Source organism: Hypomesus nipponensis, chromosome 8 (genome assembly GCF_054491055.1).
Source record: "Hypomesus nipponensis isolate SF chromosome 8, ASM5449105v1, whole genome shotgun sequence".
NCBI classification, from domain to species: Eukaryota; Metazoa; Chordata; class Actinopteri; order Osmeriformes; family Osmeridae; genus Hypomesus; species Hypomesus nipponensis.
The window spans coordinates 13,789,100-13,814,267 of NC_140368.1; the positions used below are offsets into that span (position 1 = coordinate 13,789,100).

Consider the following 25,168-nt stretch of genomic DNA (forward strand, 5'->3'; position numbering starts at 1 on the left):
AATGTACGTACATGAGGCCCTCTAGTGTAGTATTTTGCAAATAGTGTGAGGCTGAGAATGTGCTTATAGTTGTGCAGATCTGGGCTGCTGTTTTGCTCCTTGAGTGTCACGTTTCACTAACTGTGTGTTATTTGACATTATTGTGTCTAAGCAACTGTAAAAAAAACTGTAAAAGGGACAAAAATCAAAGGATGATAAAAATGCTTCTTCTTGTCTTTGGGCTGGGTCAGGCCAGAGCACTTTGTCGACATCACAAGCAATATTTTCCCACCTACAACAACCAGTTTGCTCTCTCAACTGGCTTATATTGGTTTTGCCACACCATATGAAACAAGTGAAATAAATGTTAAGTGGTTGTGTTTAATCAATGACATGTTTTCTGTATTTGTATTTGATTGTTGCCACTTGTGTTTACCAGTATGGATGACATGTGCATTAGAGTGCAGAATGTGTTTTGAGAATGAGAATGTGTTTTGAGTTTTGCTGAAAAGTCTAAATGAGATCTGCAAATTGTGTTTTAGCATATGAAATAGTTTAAGGTATTGACTGCACAGACTGCACAAGTAGCTAAATGAGTTCAGGCAACTGAGAACTTTGTTCAGCCAATGGGTTTTAGTATTTTAGCTATTGAGAAAAAACTGTAATTGGTTCCCAAAAACTAGTGTAGTGCTTATAATACATTTCTTTTTGTCAACAATGATGTCAACTATACACAGTAGCACCATGTTTGTGAGTTTGACAGTGATTTGTTTATCTGGACAGTAACATTCCAAGCTCTAGCACCATTTTCTCATGATTCACAGCCAAAACCAAAACAGTATGGGTGGTCAGCCCAACTTGTGACCACACACACACACACAGACTACCAGAGAATGATACAGATCAGTACCAATCCACACAAACGTCTGCAGATCAAAGTCACATTGGACAGGCAGGGTACATAAACATGAGGACGTGTGGTTTCCCCCCTGTTGATGACAGTTAACTTTGGAATTATCTGGAAGCAATATCAAACACAGACATATCAGGTTCATCTGTTTGCTAATAGACAGCATATCTCTCTCGTCTGCATCTGCAGAGTTGTTAGAGACAGACCCATCTGACCCATCTTTAGCCTCTCTGTGTGGAGGACTCGATTGGCAAGCTCATTAGCCAACATTTGGCATAGATTCAAATGAGAACAGATGGGATCATGGGTAATTTGAATATGGGCCAAGGAGTGCTGTCCAGTTTCCCCTTCCTGTCACGTTGTCGTTTTTGGCAAATGGTCTTAGAATCAAATACGGTAACATTGTCTTACTGACCTAGCATTGATGCAGGCTATATCAATAGATATGTCAAACTATGTCACAGTCAGACACACTGTTCCATGGTTGCAGAAATTCGACAGCTTAACAGAACTATTTAAAATACAGTCTTTAGAAATTTTAATGTTTATATTAGTTTATTGAAACCACATAGAGGTTATGTGTGATTGGGCCAGTTATGTGTGATTGAGCCAGTGAGTATTCCCCCTCTAATGGCAGTGGGCCCAGTGCCGGTCTCTATGCATCAATTGGGAGGACTGTTTGACATACAAACATGGTATGTCTGGACCAACAAGGCCATACACTTATCAGTGCCCCCACCCCCCACACACACAAAGTACACACACAACTCTCTGTGTCTCATGTTGTACCCATACCTCATCACCCCCTGTTGAACCCATCAGTAACATTGTAAAAACCGCAATGCTTTTTCTTTTCTTCCTCTCCCTTGGTCTGACAAGGTTGGACTGAATGAGGCACCAGACAGCATAACCTCAGTAAAGTTTAAACAGCACCAGAAATAGCCCTCAGACATATTTCCATATTTCCTACTTTCGTCTTTCACTGGGGCTGTAAACTAGGCCATTGTGGGTTCAAAGATAATGCCCCCCCCGTCACCCTCCTAACCCCCTCCTTCTCTCCATTTCCACTTTTGTCTTTTCCATGAATCAATAAATGTCTGTCTGGCGTGTAGGGGCCGCTGATTGTTTTCACAATGTTGCTGTGTAATTTGGCTAAATGGTGATTGCACATGGTTTACAGTGAGATGGTTAAACAGAATGCTTCACTGGCTGTCTGGTGAAAAAAGGAACATGCCCTCAAAGCATACAATCAATTTTAATTGGTGTTTGGTGATGTGGAGACAAACCCATACCTGAGAAATAGTCGTCATGGCTGAGAGCTGGTGATTATAATCATTATTTTGTCTAAAATATAAGGGCCATGTCTTCAGTATTCTGTGGTTTACTTTATATAGTGTCCTAAATATTGTTTTCGCAACCTTTGATTCCCCCATATAATATTAACATTACAAGTCCCTAAATGGCAAAGCTAAATAAACAAGGGTGAACGGTGGAACACCATTTCAATGTCACAAAGAAATGTGTCTGTACTCAACACATTCAGCAGTCTTCTCTAGGGCACACCGTAAAATGAAAATCTTTTATGAGGTGTTAGCTTGGCTACTGAAACCCAGGTGTCACAAGCTATTAAAACTCTTAACAAGAGTAAAACTTGTACCCAGCAGCATACAGCGTTAGCTTTAACTTACACAAAGCGTTAGCTTTAACTTACACAAGCTTGTGCCTAGTCACCAGGAACAACTTGGATCATAGCATCTTACTCATTTAGAGAATGTGGGCACTTGGGAGCAAAGACAAAAGGCTCATAGAGCTCCCTGGAGAACACACATATAAATCACACTGGGAACTGTTTACTTTACACACACACACACACACACACCCTCCAAGGTATGCATCAGACACTAACACGCACACCCATACACACACACACCAACCTAAACCACACAGACGATTGAAAGTTTCCCTTTAGTACGTGTCTTCTTCAGTCACCCACTCCAGTACTTTTCCGCAGACAGACGAATATCTCTGCCTAGACAAAAATCTCTTCCTAAGATCTTTCTAAACATCTGAGCATTATTAACATTTAGGTTTTTCAGCTCACTATAACACCCATTTCCGCAGAAATATTTCACATTTCAGCATTCTATCATCTTGTAATAGTCATTACCCCATATATCAACAGCGGCACTGTGTTTCACCAGTGGAGGAGGACAGAGAGAGAACAGGCCAACCTTTGCTCTTCCGGAAGCAATTCCGTGTTCCAAGATGGAATACCTTCTTAAATAGTTGAGAAGATAAATTAACAAGGTAGCAGAAACAGACAAGAACATTTTGTGAAAGACACACGATGAGTGGATGCTGGTTTTACAAACTAGGCCTTTCCAACTCTATTTCAAGCTTCGGGATGAGCACTGGAGACTGTTTCCCCATGTGTTCCAAGCCTGTGGTGAACTCCAAGTCTGAAGGCTGGCAACAGCAGATACATACTGTGCGCTTCCTTTCATCCTCCCCCTCAGGGCTAGCAGACAGCCTGGCATCATTGGCACCATAAACAGGGTAGACACCGCCCAATAGTGGGTGCCCTGTGGTATGTACAGTCTCTTCCTACACTCCACCTCTAGACCCCACGCGTGCCCACACGCAACCCGCGGCATCAGGCCTAAGGGCTTATGCGTCGTTGTAAACACTTGCACAGCCTGAATCCATTGTGCGGTTACGGACCAGAGTGTATGCCACACTCGGTGTAATCACTATCTGTCATGGGGCACCCTGCATTTAGAGGTACTCTTAGGTTTACTTAACCATGGGATTGCATTTCACCTCTCTTCATCGACAGCAAAGCTTCTTGGTCATTTGACTGAGAATGTTGGTTCTTCTCGCTTTAAAATCCTACAAGTATGGAGTTTTGTGTGGGCTCATGCTGAGAGAGTCTTAAGGTTTGCTTGTGGTATTTAAACACAACCATCTTCGTTTAATTCACATGGGGGGGTATAAAAGGGATTTTAAATGTCCCGTCCACTTGAACTTCCCTCGGCCAGAAGCAGACTTGGAAATATTTTTCTTTCACTCCGGTCTTTGATAACTCTTCCTGTGCGAGAACCAGGCAAGCTTATTAAGCATGCAGGTTTCCTGCGCCGCCTGGCCCTGATCAATGTCACCTTTCAGCAGCTGACTCTTGGGGGGGGGAACAGACACCCCACAAAGGCCTCTTTCACCAGAGATGGGAGGGCTTGAGCCCAGGTTCTGACCTAAATACTACCCCCTCTTTCCCTCCTCCTTCCCTCCACTGAGGACTTCACAAGGCCTCCTCAAATCATCCAGACTTTATACAGGAAGTAGGGCCTGGACGAGGTGAGTCCAGTCAGGAAGTCCATGTAATTCTTCTTGAGGGAAAATGCAGGCCTCCAGAGAGGAGCTCAGCTGAAATATCCTGACACTAAGGAGGCAAAGGCAACTAGAGAAAATAATTAATAGAGTAAGACTGGTGAAACATCTGATCATAAATCATGATTGTTATCCACTTATGACTGGTTTTTGCTTTGAAAGTTTCAATGGGAATATGAAAAACTGATTGTAAATCTGTTAAAGTGTTCCTTAGATTTAGGAGTGGGGTGCTAATTTGCAATTATATAGGGCTTGTCATGCTTCATTCTTTTGAGAGGTCAATTACAGGGCAGTTTGATTTATGAGAAGGATGATCTCATCCTCCCACACCATAAAATGGCAGCTTGGGGAGTTAAGATAAACATGGACGCCCACCTCCCAAACTGTGACCCATTCTATTCCTCTCCTAGTTCCATGCAAACGTTCTGCTCTCTCTTTTAAGTCTCATTCCCGCATGCTCGTTGGCTTGTACCTACTCGTTGAGCTGTAGCTACTCTGCTTGTATGCACACTAATACATCAACTCCAGTCACACGGCTGTACATCCACATGGCACCACACATCCACACACATGTTCCCTGAAGCTAAGCACCATTTCTCAGCACACATAGGCAATTTCTACATTGGTGATTGATTCAGAATGTTCGTGCAGGAACAAGGCCCAACATGGGACATAGGTCATATGGGTTTTAGAACAGAACTGTTTTGAGGCATTTTTGACAAGTGACTAAAACTATCTATTTCAAAGATTGTAGTCGTTTAAGGCAGGGGTTCCCAATCCTGGTCCTCGGGCCTCCCTAACCTGCATGTTTTAGATGTTTCCCTGCTCCCACACACCTGGTTCCAATGAATGGGTCGTTATCTAGTTATGCAGAAACCTGCTAACGACCATTCATTTGAATCAGGTGTGTTGGAACAAGGAAACATCTAAAACATGCAGGGCAGGGAGGCCCGAGGACCAGGATTGGGAACCCCTGCTTTAAGGGAATGTTAAGAAAATGAGTTGGTGGTTCTAACTGACAATTTCAAACATGTATATTAATGTCATTTTTTCAGTATTCTTTTTAATGTCCATACATTTCACAATAAGTTAAGCATTTGAACAGGCAGAGAGGTTCAACGTTAAATCACAATTTACAACTTTCAGAGAAAGTAAACATCTCAGAAATGTTTTCAGCTCCCGAAATGTGTAGTAAAAGTAGAACCTTGTTATGAATTTCAAGTAAAGCATTGACATTATCAAACTTCTTTTAAGCAGAACTCATTTCAGATTCTGTTGTCATTTTCCTTTCTGGTGCTACAAAATGTGTTTATTGTTATTACGTTACAAAAATAGACATCTCTTTTTGGACACAGTGACTCTAGTTGTATAAAGTAATTCATTGCAATTCAATGTTTTTTCTCTGATGGTATATATAAATATATATATTTAGATAAAATACCCAATACCATCCACAAACATCATTGATATCATTAGTTTAAAGTAGGCAAATGTCATGTTAATAAAGTAACATGGGGGGTTTGAGAGTGTCCGAGAGCCATAGTTGAGTACAGTAATGGTGGAGTTTCTGCAGGGAAAAGGAACATGTTTTCCCTTATAAGCTCTTTCAGTGAATGGTAAAAAAGCTTTCCCTAAAGGCACCACACTCTGTTTGACAGAGATGATCTGTGACATTCCTTTGTGGATAAATAAAGTAAAATAAAACACAAAAAAAGGGGGGGGGGGACAAAGCACAGCATTTCAACATAACTGACTGCAATCAGATAAAATAATACAACAAATTAAAAAAACAGACAAAAAACCTGATAAACGCCAAATCTATTACAGGTTTTAAGGGTCGATGAAGGAGATTGCAATGTAGCGAGTGCCGTTGGTTGTTGGCAGGCCTTCGTGGAGATGTGTCAGTCTGCCTGGATGCATGAAGCTCCACCCCTTTCTGGGAGAATCTATAGAGCAGTTATACCTGTGGAAACGACAACCTCCACCCTGACAGTGATAAATGGATGGAGGAGGAGGTGAAGAAATGGAAAAAGGATAAACAGTAAGAGAAAGACAGAAGAATATTGTATTACATTATTCCAGAATGTTTTTTTATATGCCAACTGTGTTAGACAATTCTGCATATCATCAACAAATTACTGTTACTTCAGTTACATGTTGAATACAAATTGCAATTTACCTGGAAGTCTGTGCCTTTGTTATTGAGTGCAATGTTGATAGTGAAGGTGGAGGAGTCGTGATGCGGTCTCAGGTAGGCCTGTCTCTCAGGCGTGTATTTCACCACAAAGTTCATGATAGCATAGCCCTATGTTAAAACCAAGACCACATGTCAACTGACAGGATAGAATAACGTCTCAATGTACCTTTAGTCAACCGTTACAAAAATACTCATGGAATGCCGGATACAAGTAACTGCAAGTACCATGCTGTTTGGTGTAAGGATTATGAGACAAGTTTGTGAGTTTTTGAGCTAAAAAGGTAGATTAGTTTCTTGTTCAAGCTGTTGGTTAGTTTTGTATAGGAAATCCCACACTCTGTTCCTTCTTTTTAGCAGGAGAAAAAACCCAGGCTCAAAAACAAAAACCAGAATAGATACTGTCTATCTAGATTTGAACATCTGCTTCAACATGAGCGTTTGAGCCAGTTGTCTTACTACCAATGCTACTATCTCTTTTTAGGATGCTAACCTTGGTGTAGTAGCCAGAGAAGACCTTCAAAGTTACGGGCGATATGAACTCGCGTATGAAGTGTAGCCACTCCTTATCGTAGCCTATCTGCTTCATGTGGATGTCGTCTGTGGGCACAGTCTCATAGCCACCGGTGATGCGCTTATCCTGAGGGGATGAGAAAACAGGGATGAGCAATGGTAGAAATGTCATAATATCCTACAGAACGTGTTGGTCTTAGAGTTCTGTTTCTTCAAGGGGGTGGTGGATGACGTGTGGTGTGTTTGTGTCTCTGCCAAAACCACAGTATTTTAATGTTTGAATTAATGACCCTTTTAGCAAAGCCAACACAATCACACAGCGTCTGTGTATGAAACAATGGTCCTTAGGTTACACACTTTTATAAAAATGAGTTGCTCTTTTGCTCTACAAGGTGCCTACTTCCAGTCACATGAGTTATAGGCAATGATGTAACATTTTAGAAAGGCCTTTAATTTGTAAGAAATATGAGATTGGAGTCATGTTGTACACATTTTTGTGTTGGTGTGTTTGTGTGTGTGATATCAGGAAGTCTACCTCGTGCTTCCCTCCAGACCAAGACCCATAGTGCTCCATCTCCTCCACAATCTCATCACACGCCCGTTCCGTCAACACAGGGAACCAGAATACATCTGGACAAGGCTGCAACACACCCAATGGAACAAATACACACATGCACACACACGCATACACACATTCAATCAATCAATCTCAGTGAAAGACTGATTATTCCTTTAATATACAGCAATATGAACTGAACGTTATAAATCTCCAATTACATAAATTCACACTAGGGATACAGTGTTTCTAGAACTTGGAATGATTCTTATGTCATCTCCAGACATCGAGACTCTCAAGCCAGATGTCCATACAGACTATGTAATGCCATCTCAGCAACATTAACACACACACACACACCTGTTCGAGGAAGTTCTCTGTGAAAATGCGTGTATAGTTAGGATCTATGTACTTTTCTTTCCAGTCCTGGGAAGAAAAAGAGAAAACATTGGAATCCAGAGATTAACCAGAGGGACCATTCCCAGAGGGACCTGCATACCAAACCAGCTTATCTTCGGTATTGCCTTTCACAGGCCCTAACACAATCTTCAGCAAACTGTGCTTTCGAGTCTAACAAACCACGCAGAAGAATCATCCCACAACAACCGTCTCCAGAGCACTAACACAAACAGATATATACTGTCTCGAACTGCTGCAAAAACATTAATTTGATTTTTTTTGCACAAGGAATGGAAAGGTAAACTGATGACTTACCACAGGGTTTTCAAATATTTGCCACAAATCACTGTTATAATGTGATGTGTTATAGTTAGCGGTGGAAATTAGTCTCCCAAACTCCTGACGATTTGTGATGTACATGAAGATTCCCTGGAGCGGACAAAGAAAGTTAATTGAGGTCCCACACAACACACTATAACACATTACAGTTTACATTATGAACCATATTTTTCACTATTTGACAAACTGATTATTTTACATCCCTTTTGAAGACATGCATATAACATATAGCACAGATACTACATTTCGTATCTGACATCAAGGGATTTACATTTGAACATTCAACCACTCAAATGTTGCTGTCTGGAACTGATACATTAAAAAAGAGGCACCAGTGGATCATTTTAAATAGGTTAATAGTAATAAATAATCTGAGATTATTTATGGCGAGGGGAGAGACTGGGGAATGTTGAGGATAGGGTGGGGTGGTGAGTGCTGGGGAGGGGTGGAGTAGGTAAGACAGGCACAGGAGAACAGGGGAGGTAGGTTTGGAATATAGAGCAACTCCAGGAATTACACTCCCTCTATGATGAAGCAAGGGACGGGGCAACTGGCATTTTGAGGTGGTGTGGGGGAGGTTGGACTCACTTTCAGACTAGGCTTTTCCAGATATAGGATTTTTGTTGTCGTTTGGCCCTACTGTTTTCTTGTGTCCAATTTGTGAAATATCTCCACATTTTGATGTACAATAATGACTTCAGTTGAGTTGTTTTGGGAAGAATCTGGGACCAGATAGTGGTGGATGCATTATCTGAGCCTAGTCTGAGATCAGTCAAGGTGTTTTTTGAGGAAGAAGCTTATGCTGTTGTGCTGGGAGGGGGGGCTCTAAGGGGTGAAAGCATCAGAACAGGGAACTTGCAGGTGGACATATCCTTTATCCTCCCTTCTTGTATGTTTCCTTCACAAGAGCATTCCCAAAAGGGCTTTTCAGATTGATGATGAACGTGGAATCAAAACCGGTTTCCTCTAGATTTAAAAAAAATCTATACCTCAAACTTTTAATCATCAGACAGAGGGTCAACATCGATTTCCAATGGGTTTAGCAGGCTCTCTGGTTGCCTCAAAAAAGAAAACTGTTTGTTCCTACTGATTCTATGAACATTTATTACATACATCCTTTTATCTGCCAATTTCAGAATGGCTTTTTGGAGAATTGTTCAAACTACAGCTTCTGAAAAGGGGATGTTTGTCCATTCTAAGACAATGTCAACAAAAAAAGACACACGACTATGACACGATAAAAATAAATATTGAATAGTTCTTATCTCAACATAGTCATAAACCAAACAAAAGTAAATTACGTTAATTTCTACATAGCCAACCCACTGGAAATAAATACTTATACAGGTTAGAGTAATAAAACCAAAAAAACCTTTGGGGGTCTGAGCATATGGAATGATTCCGGAGAAGGGGAGTCTTTTTCTCTCTGATTTGTCTAAAATAAAGAAAAGCACCATGTAAATAGTGTTGCATTACTGACCTTTTACCCAGAAAAAAAGAGAGAGAACGCAACAGATGTGTGTAATGTCACATACAGTCCGAGCAACTCGGGAGGAGTGGAAAATGTGCCTGCACAAGAGTAAAGAGTAAGATTCCCTCTAAAGCTGATGTTTTGGGTGGTTATTCTGGAAGAAGGGCATGCTGAGATGAGAGGAAATGCATGTTAATTCAAACATTCACAGAGCCGTTGTTAGTATGAGGTAACATGGGAGAGTGACACATGAATGGCCACTGAGCACAAACTAAATATACAAAAGTCACAGGTTTTAATGGTGTAACAACAACAGAACAAAATGACAGCCAGTCTAACATTCCTTTAGTTGATGGACAGCATACAAATCCTGTGAGTAAAAATAGAGGAAGTATAGAAAAGGAAGGGGGGGATGATGGGACAGGTGGAGCAAGAAGACTGTAACACACTTTAGAGGCTGTCGTAAACAGAAGGGGAGATTTCATGCCTTGAGGACAGACAGCAGATATACGACAGACTGCTATTATACTTGCCAGTCCATCCTGTTTTGGACTCTGTGGGGCTGTAAGCTTTTTTAAACAATCAAATACAAAATGGCACTGACATACCAACAGTCTGAGTTATCTTTCTTTAGTCTACACAAGAAGAGAGACAGGTAGAAAGCTCCTAAAATGTCTCTAATTGTTCTCATGATGACTGGATTACAATACAAGCTTTACTATACAGTGGAATACTCTACTACATAAGGATGAGTCTGGTTAACACATAAACAAGTTTTTGTACATTGTATTCCGGTTTATGTACTTACCAGTTCTCTGGCATTTCTACACAGGGCCATATCAGGGTCCAGTTTCTCCAAAACAAAATAGTTCCTCTCCTTCATTTCATTCCTCAAGACCTCGCCCTTTACAAGGTATACATGGGCCATGTAAGGAATGTTCCATACACCACTGGGAGAGATGAGAAAAAGGGAAAGAGAAAACAGTCCTTCCTTATAATGCTGGCCATAATTCATATTGTTGGACTGCTCATCGATTATTCATTTACTGTATATGCAAAATGTCATCTGTGACCACTACAGGACTAGATTGACACAAGGTTTTGGTGGGAATCCTTGGAAGAGGATCCAATGCAGGGCACACATGTTACCCATTCCGAACACTTTGGTCTCTGGTGAAATCCGATGAGATCATCACCATTTTGCGTCTTCCTGGCTTGTTTTTACACTCAAAGCATTCACAGCCCAATAAGCCTCCAAACAGAGGCTTTTACGGATTTCTTATTCCAACACTGTGGTTCCATGTAACATTGTTTGGTAAATCAGCAATACTAATATATTATTTTCTAATAATCCTTGTGATGGAAATCAGGCCAAAACACATAAAAACATTTTTGAAGAGGAATTATAGTACATTATATGTTACATACAATCCAGACCTCACTGGTTGAGGGCTTGGAACTTACACACGCTTCCCCTGGACGATGTCAATGTAGTCTTCGGAGCGAGCATAATAACCATCCAGACTTAAGGCTCCCCAGAAGTTGGACCACAGTTTACCATGACGAGTGACAAGGGGAGCAATTATTTTTCTGTAAGAAAAATAGAGAAAAGATCAAGCCGAGTACGACACTGTCAACATGGATAAAACAAAGTGACATTTCAGAGCAGGCCTTTCAGCCAATATAGTGGCTTTCTTTGCAGTGAAAATAAACATTCCACATCTCTAAACTCAGAACCCCACAGCTGAACTGGGATGTAACCAAGTCGGTGATGTCAGACCATAATCTCACAGTAAATTTATGTTAACATTGATCTTGTTTTGGGAATACAAGCTTTAGCTTCTCCTCAACCTTCACACCTCTCCCTAATATTGTGTATTGTCACACTTTTAGATTACATTTAGTCATTTAGCAGACGCTCTTATCCAGAGCGACTTACAGTAAGTACAGGGACATTCCCCCGAGGCAAGTAGGGTGAAGTGCCTTGCCCAAGGACACAACGTCATTAGCTCGGCCGGGAATCGACCACCTGGCGACCTTCAGATTAATAGCCCAATCCCCTAACCGCTCAGCCACTTGACTCCACTTTTGCAATAACCTACACCACTATTACTTACACAACAAATCCTATGTAGTGTGTTTCGCTAGAAGCATTGGTACATTTCTACATAGTGGCATGGTAGTTAAAGTAACCTTAATGTTAACTGCATTCAAACTTTATGTCAAATATGTCTAAATCTGCATGTGACTGAGTCTGTCTGTCTATCCAGTCTAACTGATCATTTCCTAAACCACATATATCAAAATGTCTGCAATTATGAGGATAACAAATACTTGAAAACACATCACCAGAAATGTCTTCATTCACAATACAGAAGGACTGGTGCAGAATAATAATATTTAAAAAAAGCAGAGTTCAGAGTTTAAAATGTCTCCATGCAACCTCTAGGTCAGGAGAGAATTCCCATGAATTCTTTAAATATACCCAGAAGGGGTTCTCTTTTCTGTCCCCGGGTGTTAGTCACATGGCTTGCACCACAAAGACATCTGGTATAAGCGCATTTTAAAGATGGTGAGGTGGGGAAAAGAAAAAAGCGTGCATGTTTGTTTTCTGGATAATGCAAAGTGGCGTTTTAAGCTCAACCAATAGAGCCCAGTGGTGTTTCCAAGTGCCCGGGGAAAAAAAACAGGAAGCCAAGCCATGCTTATTTTTAAATGGTTGAGTTCAGCTTGACTATAAAGTTTCTGTGGTATGGCTACTTGAGGAATACGAGTCTTTGGTCTGTCTATGGACAAAACAACCAGTGTGGAAGGTTCTAGAAAGTGCACTCAATGGGCCGTGGAGGTATTACAATGATCGTACCTGTTCTGCTCTATAAGGATCTTCAAGGTCTGTCGGTTGGTGAGCATCACATCTGTGTCGATGCTGAGGTAGAAGTCACAGCCGGCATCCTTACGACACAGATCCCTGAGCCACAGGATCAAAAGAAGACACACACAGAGAGAAAAATATTATTTCTAAATCTGTATGTGTGTATGTTTGTCTGAAAACAAAACCAATGTTTCCAGTCACTAAATGTTTCCCGAGTGCTAAATAAACGTGCATGATTATGCAGCCTAACTTCTACAGCAATCTTTAACATAATCTCTATTTCCCTCTCTCTCTCGTCGGGGGCCTCCTCCCTGAGGAGTGGATGTGTGTGTGTCTTGGGCAGTGTGTTTGGGTCTGCACCTGCAGGCATGTGGACTTGCACAGCTGACCTTCCTGCTGTGTGTGGGTGTGTGTGTGTGTGTGTGTCATGAGCATTCAAGTGGGTCTGCACCTGCAGGTATGTGGACTTTTGTGCAATTTACCCCGGCCACTGTGTATACCAGAAGCACTGTTCTGTTCAACCTGACAGACCAAAGACAGGTTACAACACTACTCTCTGGTCAGAAGAAAACCTAATATCTAAGACACAGCAACCCAATGCAGCAACCCAACAATCTTGTCTTTAAAGCAAACCTATAATGAGTGTTGTTTTCCTTGTTCTGGCAGAAACTATGAGAGTTCAGAGTAATGTAGCAATTAAAACAGCACTGGAATACATCCTAAATATAGACAATACAGTGTTTTTCGCCATCAAATAATTGCCTTGCTGTTGCGGATGATCAATTGGGGTTTTTCGCTTTTTAATGTTTTTTTTTAACATTTTAAAAACCTTGTTGGGTTAGTTTAAACAGACAGACAAAAAACAAAAAAGAGCAGTAGGACACAAAAACTGAAAGATTGATAAAGTACCCCCCCCTCCTCACACACACAGGCACACATACATGCCCATGTTTCTGGCCTCTCCCTGGCTCAAGTTTTCCTCGGGCCCGACCACCTTGAAGCTGTTGAACACATTCCTGTGCTCCTCCCAAAACCTCTGGATGTGACGCTCATGGTAAACTTCCTAAAACAAGGAAGAGAGGTTCATACACAAGGAGAGGAGAAAGGCTGATGGTGGCAAGTGGAATCATTTTAGCGAGAGACTGAAACACAAAGAGACAGAGAGAGAGGGATAGATGTAATTAACCCTTGTGCTGCCTTCGGGTCACATGACCCAAAGGTTCGTAACAAACATCATTGTGTTTACCCAATTTTACCCAATACAAAAACAAATAAAAATAAATGTATTTTAACCTTAGCAATGTGGGGGGTCTGAGACAGCCCTGGGTTAAAAAAAAAATGCTTCACTTTGTTTTAGTATGCAGTAAAGTTGTCGCAATACAATGGTGGGTCACAATGACTGATGAGTCAGAATCAAGGCTGGGCGATATGGGTAAAAATTATTATGATAGATATTTATATTTCCATTTGATAACGATAATTAAGACGATATACCACAGATCCGTAGTAGTAGCAAAATAAGTCTCTTCCTCAACTTTTTCCCTACTGTACACTCCGCATAAAGTTTAGGCAGCGTGGTGTGAGAGAAATGTTTGCAGCCACGTAGCACATACCTGGGGTGAAGTAACTTAAACTTTTTGAAAACTTGCTTTTTATCAATACTTTGGCGCAAACTCAAAATGTCTGCATGTTCTAACGAGTGATTTTGCTTCAGGTGGTAAAAAAGGTTTGTCGTATTACCAGACTTGGTAGCCACCTATTTGTTTACTACACAATTTGCACCAAACATTGCTCTGCTCTTTGTCGGATTTCAAAAAGCAAACCACTTCCAAACTAGAGAGGATACAATTTCTGGGGAAATTCTAGGGTGTGCTTGCTTGCGTTGGTTGCAAGGGTCCATATTAAAATTACATTTTACAACTGATATTTCTATATAAAAATGCATAGCCTACTTACTATTTATAAAGATTACATAGATTTAAAAGCATAATTTTTTCTACTCATTTACAACTCAAAATACTAAGAGTAAAGAGTAGAATGAAATAGTTGTCTTCCCCCTGCCAGAGGGAATGGTGATCAGCAACCTCATAGTTGAATGAAATTGCATACATTTGGCAGAGACGATTTCTATGACTTAAACGTCATTCTAAGTTTTTCCCTTCTTGTGATATTTCCAGGCATTTAGCCTACTCATATTGCATTAATTAATTAATAAAGAACCCCCTTTTGAAGCTTATTTTAACAACGACGTTACCAGCAGTAGCCATCTCAGATGGAATTGGGATTCAAATAGTACCATCTGCTGACTGAAAATATGCCCCCAAAAACGTAAATAAGCTTGACATTTATTTAGGGGAAAATCCCTCATTCATAAAAATGTCAGTGGTAGTGATCATTGTCAGTAGCAAGGCAAAATGCGATATAGCCCTGTGTGGAAAAGCTGCCCCGGTAAATTGTAGGTTGATTTCGATTTAACGTTAACTACTTCCGTTGTACGGTCTCGGCTGAAATGAATTATTTTCATGAACAGATTGACAAAGTTTAGGCTGTGGCAATGGAGTCCAGGTTAGTAGTCACTAGTCAGATAGTTTCACCTATTGAAAGACTTTTGATTTAAGTAAGGGTAGTGCCGAATATGTGCCGTCCTTTTGTTTGACTTTCTACTGTAAACAGCTGTGGAGATGTTTTTGTTAGCTACAGTACTAGATTAGTAATAGGCTACACCGTTGCAGTAAGCTACACTGGTTTGAAACCACAAGTCATGATAATTTCACCCACAAATCGTTTACTTGTAATCTAATGTTTCTTTTGACATAATAAAGTTTAGCCATAGCTGTGGCATTGAAGGCAGTAGCCTACTACTACACACTGCCAGTGAGGCTAACGTCTAAACAATACGCGATCTCACTCAAATTCCAAGTTTTACACAAATCACAAAGATATGCTGACCCACTGGCTGTCTTCACAATAGTCATATCGTCATAACATTTCCCTTTTTCAGTTTTTTTTTTGTAAAATCGAACTATGAAATATACGAAAATACTAGCTACTATGGCGCTTTCTAGCATGGCTGCCGCCTAAAATACTAATACTAGGCGGTCTCACGGGCGACCCGCACTCGTTACAAAGACTTTCACGACCTAAAAAAAAAATTTGAGATGGCAGTTCCACTCGAAATCGCTTTCTCAACAAAGTCCAATAGTTCGGAATTTTTTGGGGGGGTATTTTTCACTCATAATCCAAGCTCCAACTTGCGTGCTAGAACGTCTCTATCACCTTGTATCCATGCGTCGTTGCTAACGTGTGCTGACGAAGTGACATAGGCTTGTGAGTACCCTTTGTTGACAGAATGCACTTTTTTGCCACAAAAACATTGTCACCTCCTAAACTGTGAAACGGAACGTAAATAAAAATACAAGCAACTAATTCGCTAGCAAGACAAAACTTTTGACAGCGACATTGTCTATATAGTCTAAATATTGCCGGATCCTTAGGGGTGGGAAAAGAAAGAATAATAAATATATGTGAGATAACAATGGTTTGTGCTCGCCGAAAGCAAGCACACCCCAATAACTGAAGAAGACAAACCGTTTCTATCAATAATATCTTCATTGGAAGTTGCTCCCTCACCATGGATATCGCTGCCACTGTTTTTGGCAATCAGACTCATTTTCTGCGGTTACCATTAGCTACTCCACTCGAGGTGCTCAGTATATTTTAGTGAGCGTAGGCTACCATTTCTCTGCAACTTGCTGCATCACAGAAGTTAAATGGACTGCTGTTCTTAATTATTCTCTATCGACATCAATATTATTGAAAATTAATTAATGTTACAATATCTTTATTGAGGGAAGTCATTACTTCAATAAATCGATTTAAAAAAATATCGCCCAGCCCTAGTCAGAATGACCCGTAGAAAACACAATGGTTAAAGAACTAGAAGATGAGAGAGAGAGACCAGAGGAAGACAGAGTGGGGTGAAAGAAATATCACGTCCAGAGAGGAGAGCATTAGCAATGTCATTGTGCAGCTGTGTTGACTCACATTGTTGTGCACAAAAACACTGAGCTTGTGTTTGGGGTAGTCAAGGGTCAGAAGCCGCTGGAAGAATTCAGAGAGGAATGGGCTGGGCTGCTCGATGAACACACCAATCAGCACACTGGGATATTCCTGTTTAAACAAGGCACAGGAAGGTTTAAACAAAATCATCTCAAAGAATTCCCTTAATAACACTGTTTATCTTAACCAAGTAAGTCTTAACTTCATACATCATCACCGTGCCTAGTATATACACATGTCTGAAAGCCTAACACTGAATAAGAGAAAAGGGAACCGCTGGAAACAAAAACTGAAAGATGGACCTTTTTCTAAGACTGGAGAGAGTGGAGACAGAGAAAGCATTTTTCCCATGACAATCATCCCTAGCCCATACGACTCAGTTTGGTCTGTCTCCTCCTCCCGTTGACCAGTCTGAAGCCACGGTCTGGAGCAGAGATGAAAAGGGTCCAACCATCTCATTTGCGAGTTCTGCAATGACTCCATGTTCCTGAGAATGAAGGGGGGGATCAAGCCAGCGGGGCCTCTCAACTTTTCCCGCAAAGGAGAGAAGGAGGGTGGAAAGAGAAAAAAGGAGAGAGGGAACGAAAGAGAGGAAGGATGTCGCCAACATGCATGATCCCAAAGACAGACATTTATGACAGAAAGGAAAGAGGAAGAAAGAGAGGTTTAGAATGGAGTCTGAATCGTAAAGGGATGGCATACTGTAGGTTGTACTCAGGCCCAAAACCACAGAGAGCAACAGGCAAGACAGACTGTGACCCTGCCTTATCCTTTTTCTCCCCTTTTTTCACCCTTTCAGGCCCTGGATACAGCAAGCACAGTGTTCTGGTTCTACCCACTCTGTTGGAAGCCTTCAATTGCACACACACAAATACACAAATTGCAACCCTTTCCCAAATTCAGAAAAGCTACTTCTCAATGACATAGCAGTGCAAAATATTCCATCCCTGGTTTTTAATACCCCCGCTATTATCAAGCAGCTGAGATGCAGGCTCTTCTGGTATTCACTCGGTCCATAGAAGAGGGTCATTGAGGACAGCTCATGGACATCTCACACAGATGCCATTTATTTTGTGAAGTTTGTATTGAATGTGTTCCAGATAGACTACTGAATCACCTCCATTCATAAGACGCAGAGGGCAAAGAGAAGCAAAAAGGAACTTCCTGATTTTTTGGTGTGCTTTCTGAAAGATGAAAACGATTAGCTGGATCATCTCCTTGACTGTGAAGTCAATGTTCCTCTTTCTACAGTATAGTGTTTACCAATTTCCATGTCCTATCTAAGGGGGAGAGAGAGAGAGAGAGAGAGAGAGAGAGAGAGAGAGAGAGAGAGAGAGAGAGAGAGAGAGAGAGAGAGAGAGAGAGAGAGAGAGAGAGAGAGAGAGAGAGAGAGAGAGAGAGAGAGAGAGAGAGAGAGAGAGAGAGAGAGAGAGAGATGGGTCAAAGCAGGTATTTTGGGCTTGAATTAGATCAAAACTAATGTAGAAGTATATTGTTCTGCTCTACCATGGAACTTCATACATGTTCAGATGTTTGCAAAGCAGAAAGTGTCAAAGCCATAAAGAGGAGAGGGAGAACAACAGAACACACTCAACTTCTGACAGGCAACCACAGAGGCACAAATGCTGCCTGCTGCTAGGCCTCTGAGCAACCGTCACCAGACTTGGCTGAACTCAATGACAAATTCAGGGGCAACCACTGTATCGTAACCCATGGTGGATACAGCCCACACTGAGAAGCCCACTAAAAAGCAGGCTGGTTGACAGTGACACCCCTTTAAGTGAACCTTACCAAAAACCCTAAAAGCCATATCCTGCACCACAGCATAGCACTGTTTCCTCTTCCATAGAAAGGCTCCCCGGGCACTTATGTTCTTTTAATAAGGGTCTGTAGGGACCAAGAGAGCCCTTGGCCTGTTATTGTTGGATAGGGAGTGCACAAGCACATGGGGTTCTGGCTTATCTCATTTGTTGAAACAGCACAGGCGGAGCTCGTCTAGCTCAGTCTGGCACTGCTGTGCCATGGAGAGATGGATGGGCTACCCCAGTGTTTGTTTGGAAATGTATGATGAGTGAGTGGCAGACTTTTCCAAGCAAATGACACATTTCAAAGGGGGAGGAAACGTGTAGGGGAGGGGACTCACTTTGAGTTGAGACATGTCCACCATGTTGTGGTCACAGATACCACAGCCCTTTTCATAGTTCCAGGCATTGGGGATATAGTTGGCTAAGTAGTTCAAATACATCTGCAAAAGAGAAAAAAGAAGCAAGGATATGTCAAAGAAAGAAAACAAAAAAGTTGATTGATAATTTGGATTCTTATTCAATCATATTACACCCAGTAATTACATTTAGTTGTGATTTGAGTTTACTGTCCTAAAGTTTAGCATTAGATGACTGCAGGGCACAGGGAGAGTTCAGTTATAGCGCTTGTCCATTTAGTTTTGATTTACCATAAGGATGTGGGAAGGCTAGTCAGGTCTTAGAAGACACTCACAGTTCAAACATAAGAGCAGAAAACCATAAACATCCCCCTCTTTTAAATCTACACTAAATAACTGGACTGTACTTATTATTCGCTCTCTCTCAAGTCTGGCCATCTATTTCCACATACTGTGAAGATAAATCAGCGTGTCCATAACTGGGCATTATTCAGCAAGCAAGATTTTTAAACCCGGTTAAGAGTTCACCAGTCTGGGATCTAGTCAAGAAGTTTGAGTTTCTTCTGATCTTGGATTAGGTGTAATCTGCCAGGATTTAATGACCTATGTTAAATTTCCACGCAATATTATCTGATCTATATGTGTTTAGGTGATTATTTTTTTATTTTTTTGTCAATGCTCATAAAATGCTCAACTCCTGAAAACATATTCGACACGCAAAAAGAATCATGAGCACTCACACATGGGAGGGAGGCAAAGTGACATGATGGAACTATTCAACTACAGCGCTACATTTAAGACTTGTCTTGGAAGAACACCAAGCCTTCTGGCAGCTAATACACAACAGACACTCTTGAACGCTTTTTTTTCAATTTCACACCGCACCTCTCACTGTTTGTGGTTACGTATTTACTGGAATCCAAAACTAGGGGAGAGCGGGGGCTGGGGGGTCCTCAGTCCAGTCCAGCACAGTCTGATGACACAAAGCCACATTACACATGGCTTCCATATACAACAAACCCCCTTAAATGTATTCCAAATCTAGGCTGTGAGACTGTTATTGTAATTTCAGATTAGGGGACCCTTGTCTAGGATGGTAATGCTCCAAAGGTGTGTGAGGGCGTGGTGATGGGGTGTGACAACATTACAGAGAATTTGCAATCCCTACACTCACAAACCTTTCTATTGAAAAGAAGGAACCAAAGCCAAACTGTCTTCCGTCTGATCAAAATATACAGTTTCTTCTTCCTTTATGGACAATAGTACATTACACTGCGATGTGTGAAAATGAATACAGTGTCTTGCAAAAGTATTGAGTCATTTTGGCGTTTTTTCCTATATTGTTGCCTTACAACAGGGAATTTAAATGAATTTTTGGGGGGTTTGTGTCATTTGATTTTCACAACATTCCTACCACTTTGAAGATGGAAAAAAAAAGACGTGAGTGTGCATTACCACTCAACCCCACAATGTCAATACGTTGTAGAGACTTGCAGCAATTACAGCGGTCCGAAGTCTCGGGGTATGTATCTATAAGCTTTGCACCTCTTGCTTCTTGGATTTCTGTCAATTTTTCAAGGCAAAACTTCTCTAGCTCCTTCAAATTGGATGGGTTCCACTGGGGTACAGCAACATTTAGGTCAGATTCTCAGTAAGATCGAGGTTGGTCTGGGCTTTGACTAGGCCATTTCATTACATATAAATATTTTCCCTTAAACCACTCAAGTGTTGCTTTAGCAGTATGCGAAAGGGTCATTGCCCTGCTGGAAGGTGAACCTCTGTCCCAATCTCTGGAACACTGAAACAGGTTTCCCTCAAGAATTTCCCTATATCTAGTGCCATCCATCATTCCTTCAAACATGACCAGTTTCCCAGTCACTGCTTATGGAAAACATATCCACTGCATTATACTGCCACCACCATGCTATACTGTGTGGATGGTGTTCTTTGGGTGATGTGAGGTGTTGGGTTTGCGCCATACATAGGATTTTTCTTGATGGCAAAAAACCTGTATTTCTCATCTGACAAGAGTAACTTCTTCCATATGTTTGGGGAGTCACCCACAAGCCTTTTGGCAAACACAAAACATGTTTGCATCATTTTTTCTTTAAGCAATGGCTTTTTCTGGCCACTCAACTGTAGCCCAGCTCTGTGGAGTGTTCGGCTTAATGTGGTTTTATGGACAGACACCTTAAGGCTGCTATATGCTACACCGACTCAGTTTACGGATGGGCGGGCGGACGGATATACTTCCTTTATGGTTGTCCGTTGGCTGTGGGTGCTAAAAACAATTCACCGCCAAAAAAGTAGTCGGCACAACGTTTTTTTGTCAAAGACAACCTTAGAGAAACCGTCTTTGTGTGGAAGTCGTCGTCGAGTGTTTATTTACTTAGGTTATTGATAAGTCGGAGCAAATTGACAAATTAGCCGTTTCATCAATAAAATACGCACATTTTCAGCAACTACACTGCCCATTGCTAATCACATTTTAATTCAGATGTTGATTTACACGTACTGTTTAGCTGAAATAGGGGTGGGCGATATGGCCAACATCTTCTATCACGGTATGAGTAATTTTATACGGTTACGGTATATATCACGGTATAGTAATTGTTCTGTAAATTCAATTAAGAAATGGTACAAAATAACCATACCGTACTTCATCATCGCACTCGTTTATTACAAACAAAAACAACTGCCTCACATGAGACAACACTTGAGTTAAAAACAAAAGACTCAAAAAAGTTACGAGTACAAGCATTACAGCTCAATGCGGATCCGTAATGCCCTCAGACGAAAATTTCAAAATGAGCGAAAGCGATCAGTCTGAGTTTTACTATCCATATAACTTGGATTTCGGCGTATCAACCTTGTTAAAGCTCGGTCGATACGTTTAAGCCTCAGTTTGATATTTCCCAGCATGACCTCACTCTCAGTTAGTAAGTAGTTAGCCTTCACTAGTCATCCTAGATCAAGAATGCTAGCAACGCCACCAGTGTAATTTTACAACAATAATTTTACAGCACAAGACATAACTTGAACAACAAATCGAATTGGTTACTTGCAGAATCGGTCCTCGAATATATATTTAATTAGCATCGGCATGAATGTGGTCCGCTTAGACAAAATACACTCCACATCGAAAATTCCGTCAGACCAACGCAAATGTGCTTCAAGGTCAAACGAAAATAGCAAATCAAATAAAAGTTCAACTACAATTCTAAATATTGCAAGAATTATATTTATATGATGGCTTATCTATAATACAACAACCAGACATTTAATTGACACGTGTAATACAAAAATATAGTATAAGAGTATACCGCAGTTGAAACGGTATATAGGCAAATCTCTCCCGGTATACACATTTCTACCGTCGCACGGTATATACCGTCATACCGCCCAGCGCTAAGATGAAATATGAATTGTAAAAACTTACAACAATGATGGTCAAAGGATTCTGTTCGTCCTGTTTATCACGGCAATCCCCCCCCCCCCCCCCCATGCAAGCGGTTCTTAATACTGACAAATCACAGCCAAGGAGGTATCCATAACTATCTGAAATTACGACGGATAGTTCGGGAGGTGCACGTCAAGCTCTCTGGTGCTCTTCGAGGGCTCAGAGAGAGCGTTCCAAGTAGACAAGGGCGTTACCATGTGTCTGTTTTTTGGAAAACTGAGAACCCTAAATCGATCTTTAATCTTCGCTGTGGAGTTTTGCAGATCCTTCAGGGTTATCTTTTGTCTCTTTGTTGCCTGTCTGATTAATGGCCTTCTTGCCAAGGATGTTCAATACTTTTGCAAGGCACTGTAAAAGGGCAGATCCCCATCCCCACTCCAAATCACGGGGGAGCTGGCTGGACTAGATCTCCACGCCAGGCTGCTCATCCCCAGGCTGTGAACAAGCTCCAGTCTGCCTCTTGATCATCATAGATTCTGGACCATGATTGGTCATTAGGAGTAAATAATACGGCAGATGTCAGGGGGTTTCTGGGGGGATTTAACAGGGTGCTGTTGTGGGTTTGGTTGGTTACTAGTGTCGGTGTGTTGTGTAAGTACGCTCTCCTGTGTGTGCGTGTGTGCACATGCGCATCTGCATGCAAGTGTGTGTGAACATAAGTGTGTTGGGCATGGAAAGAGTAAAACAGACGGGCACCAGTGAGGTTGGAGGACCAAGAAAGAAGGAGGGGGGAAAGAAAAACTCAATTTTTTTTGAGAAGTATGACTCTCTTTCAAAAGCATCCTACTTGGCCTTGCTGGATGGTTCAGGGGGGGTGTACAGGGAGGCAGGGAGTGTGAGAGTGAAAGTGATACAGCCCAGCCTCTCCACTGCATTCTTTCCCGGCCCCCAGGGACAGCCCATAATGGATTCTTGTAAAATTACTTCAGAGCCCTCCTCAACTGCTTCCCGAAATCTACAATCAACCATCTTCTAAGGAATTCTGGAACATATGGTCATATTCCAAAGAATAGCATGCCTCTTCATACACTTCAACTACTTTAAAATGAAGGCACTTGCTACCTGCAGAAGCATGTATTTCTTCTTCAGTATGTGAGTGCTCTTCCTGATTTAATAACCAAGCAACAGTGAAACATAACAAACGAGTGAATGTTGAGTGATGTTTTTCAGAAATCCTAAAGAGAAGGTTTTGAGAAAATGGAATGAAATGGAAATTGAAATTAAAACCATTCATTGCAAATGATGAAGGCATGATTGGTCTAATCCCTCAGATTTAAACATAATTTATGTTAAGAACCTACAGTCTAATTTCTCTTTTCCAAAGTCAGACTACAGCAGAGTTAGAGAGTTAGAAGGTCTATTGTTCAGCAATGCTAAAAGGTATGTATATAGAGGACAATTTCCTACTCACTTTAGTGTTCCCGTTGCCATGGACAACAACTGGTAGAGTGTCGTACACTGAGTTCCTCACACGCACTCTCTCAGTTCCAAACTTGAGAAGAACCTCATCTAACAGAAAAAAAGAAGAGAGTTCATGTCAGGGCAACGCACTGCATTATAACCATGCAGTCCTAAGTTCACAGAGTTCATAAGACTTAGGAGAGTAAATCTAGAAACCTATAATCAACTTTTCACCAGTCATTCTACAAAATCTTCTCCCAGACATGTAGACTTAGGCGAATGCTGATGTATTTGTAGTTTGACACTTCTTTAAAGGAAGCATTTGCTAATGACTCCATTGACTTCAAGTATCAAGTCATGGGAGATGTATATTACAGTATTTGAATTAAAGATCAGTTGATGTGTTAAGATTTTTTTTAAAGGCTCACCGATTGCTCCATTTAGGTTCTGGAAAATCTGACACTTGTGGTCCAAAGTCATATTCAAGCTATTCTGAAACACACAGAAGAGAGCAGAGAGATGGAATCATTTCGCAGCCTTTCAGGATATCTTTAGCTGTTTGTTTGTTTTCGAGGGTGTGATGTGTTTTCAACCATTTTATGAGGACTTGTGGTTGGGGTTATGAGTTTAGCTAGGCTGTCACACCGGATGGTGCCCATCAGGCACGTTTTAAACCAAACGTAATTATGGCTCTATGCAATTTCATCCACACTAACCCTTTGTGAGAGGTCCAGGTATATTTTGGTGTAGAACAGCTGGTCGTCATCGTTGTCGTGAAGGTCCCACTGCTTGACAACTTTGTTCACGTACGGGGCATAGCCCATAATTCCTGCAGAGTCAAACCAGACGGGGTTAACACATTCAACTCTATAAAAGAAAGTATACGGTGTAGCCTAGGGCCATTTTGCTGGGGTACATGGCTACAACCGTGATAGACCCTAAGTATCAATTACGTTTGCAAGGAAAAAAAACGTAAGTACCCACCAACTTAAAATGTCAGTATGGCAATGGTCCAAGGACTGTCCACAAAGTAAGAAATCTGGCAGGATGCTCTATAAACAAGCACAGGCTATAGAGCTCTCACAGCCACAAACCACAGGTAGCATGGAGAGAGGAACAAAGGAGAGCTAGAAACCTCTAAAGATGCGGGCTTACTGTCACTGTGGCTTAAGAGTTTTCAGCTGTCAAAGACATATGTACTGTATGACATGTTCTTAGAGTACAACATCTGGTGATGGAATTGTTGTCAACTTTCACGCTCCTTAATCTCTCTTTCGGATTTCCTGTCTGAAGAGGTCAAACATATGGCGCTAGTACTCTGCTCCTCTAGCTTTACATGTAGCCATGGCAAACCCATCTTTTTCCAAACATTTTTCTTCTCTTCCTCAAGCGTATTGACCACAGTTGAAAATTGCAGCCTTTGGATATGTTGCTGGACAATACAGTTTTGGGTCCCATCATTAAGCAAGC

At 41.3% G+C, this 25,168-nt stretch overlaps 1 protein-coding gene across 2 annotated transcripts in view; it reads right to left on the bottom strand.

The window, feature by feature from the left end:
• Positions 1–5,316: 5,316 nt before the first annotated feature.
• Positions 5,317–25,168, bottom strand: part of plod2 (procollagen-lysine, 2-oxoglutarate 5-dioxygenase 2) — a 45,058-nt gene continuing 25,206 nt past the window's right edge. Inside the window, exons 5-20 of one of the 2 annotated variants that reach the window (XM_084703100.1) lie at positions 24,415–24,527; positions 24,127–24,190; positions 23,709–23,806; positions 18,820–18,921; positions 16,662–16,787; positions 13,559–13,680; positions 12,609–12,713; positions 11,210–11,335; positions 10,554–10,695; positions 9,647–9,709; positions 8,251–8,364; positions 7,897–7,962; positions 7,516–7,620; positions 6,961–7,107; positions 6,453–6,578; positions 5,317–6,259 (exon numbers count right to left, since the gene is read on the bottom strand). In XM_084703100.1, coding sequence (XP_084559226.1) covers positions 6,104–6,259; positions 6,453–6,578; positions 6,961–7,107; positions 7,516–7,620; positions 7,897–7,962; positions 8,251–8,364; positions 9,647–9,709; positions 10,554–10,695; positions 11,210–11,335; positions 12,609–12,713; positions 13,559–13,680; positions 16,662–16,787; positions 18,820–18,921; positions 23,709–23,806; positions 24,127–24,190; positions 24,415–24,527 — 1,775 coding nt within the window. In that variant the 3' untranslated portion in view covers positions 5,317–6,103. The remainder of the gene's footprint in view (positions 6,260–6,452; positions 6,579–6,960; positions 7,108–7,515; positions 7,621–7,896; positions 7,963–8,250; positions 8,365–9,646; positions 9,710–10,553; positions 10,696–11,209; positions 11,336–12,608; positions 12,714–13,558; positions 13,681–16,661; positions 16,788–18,819; positions 18,922–23,708; positions 23,807–24,126; positions 24,191–24,414; positions 24,528–25,168) is intronic. The other variant, XM_084703101.1, reaches the window with a different exon arrangement.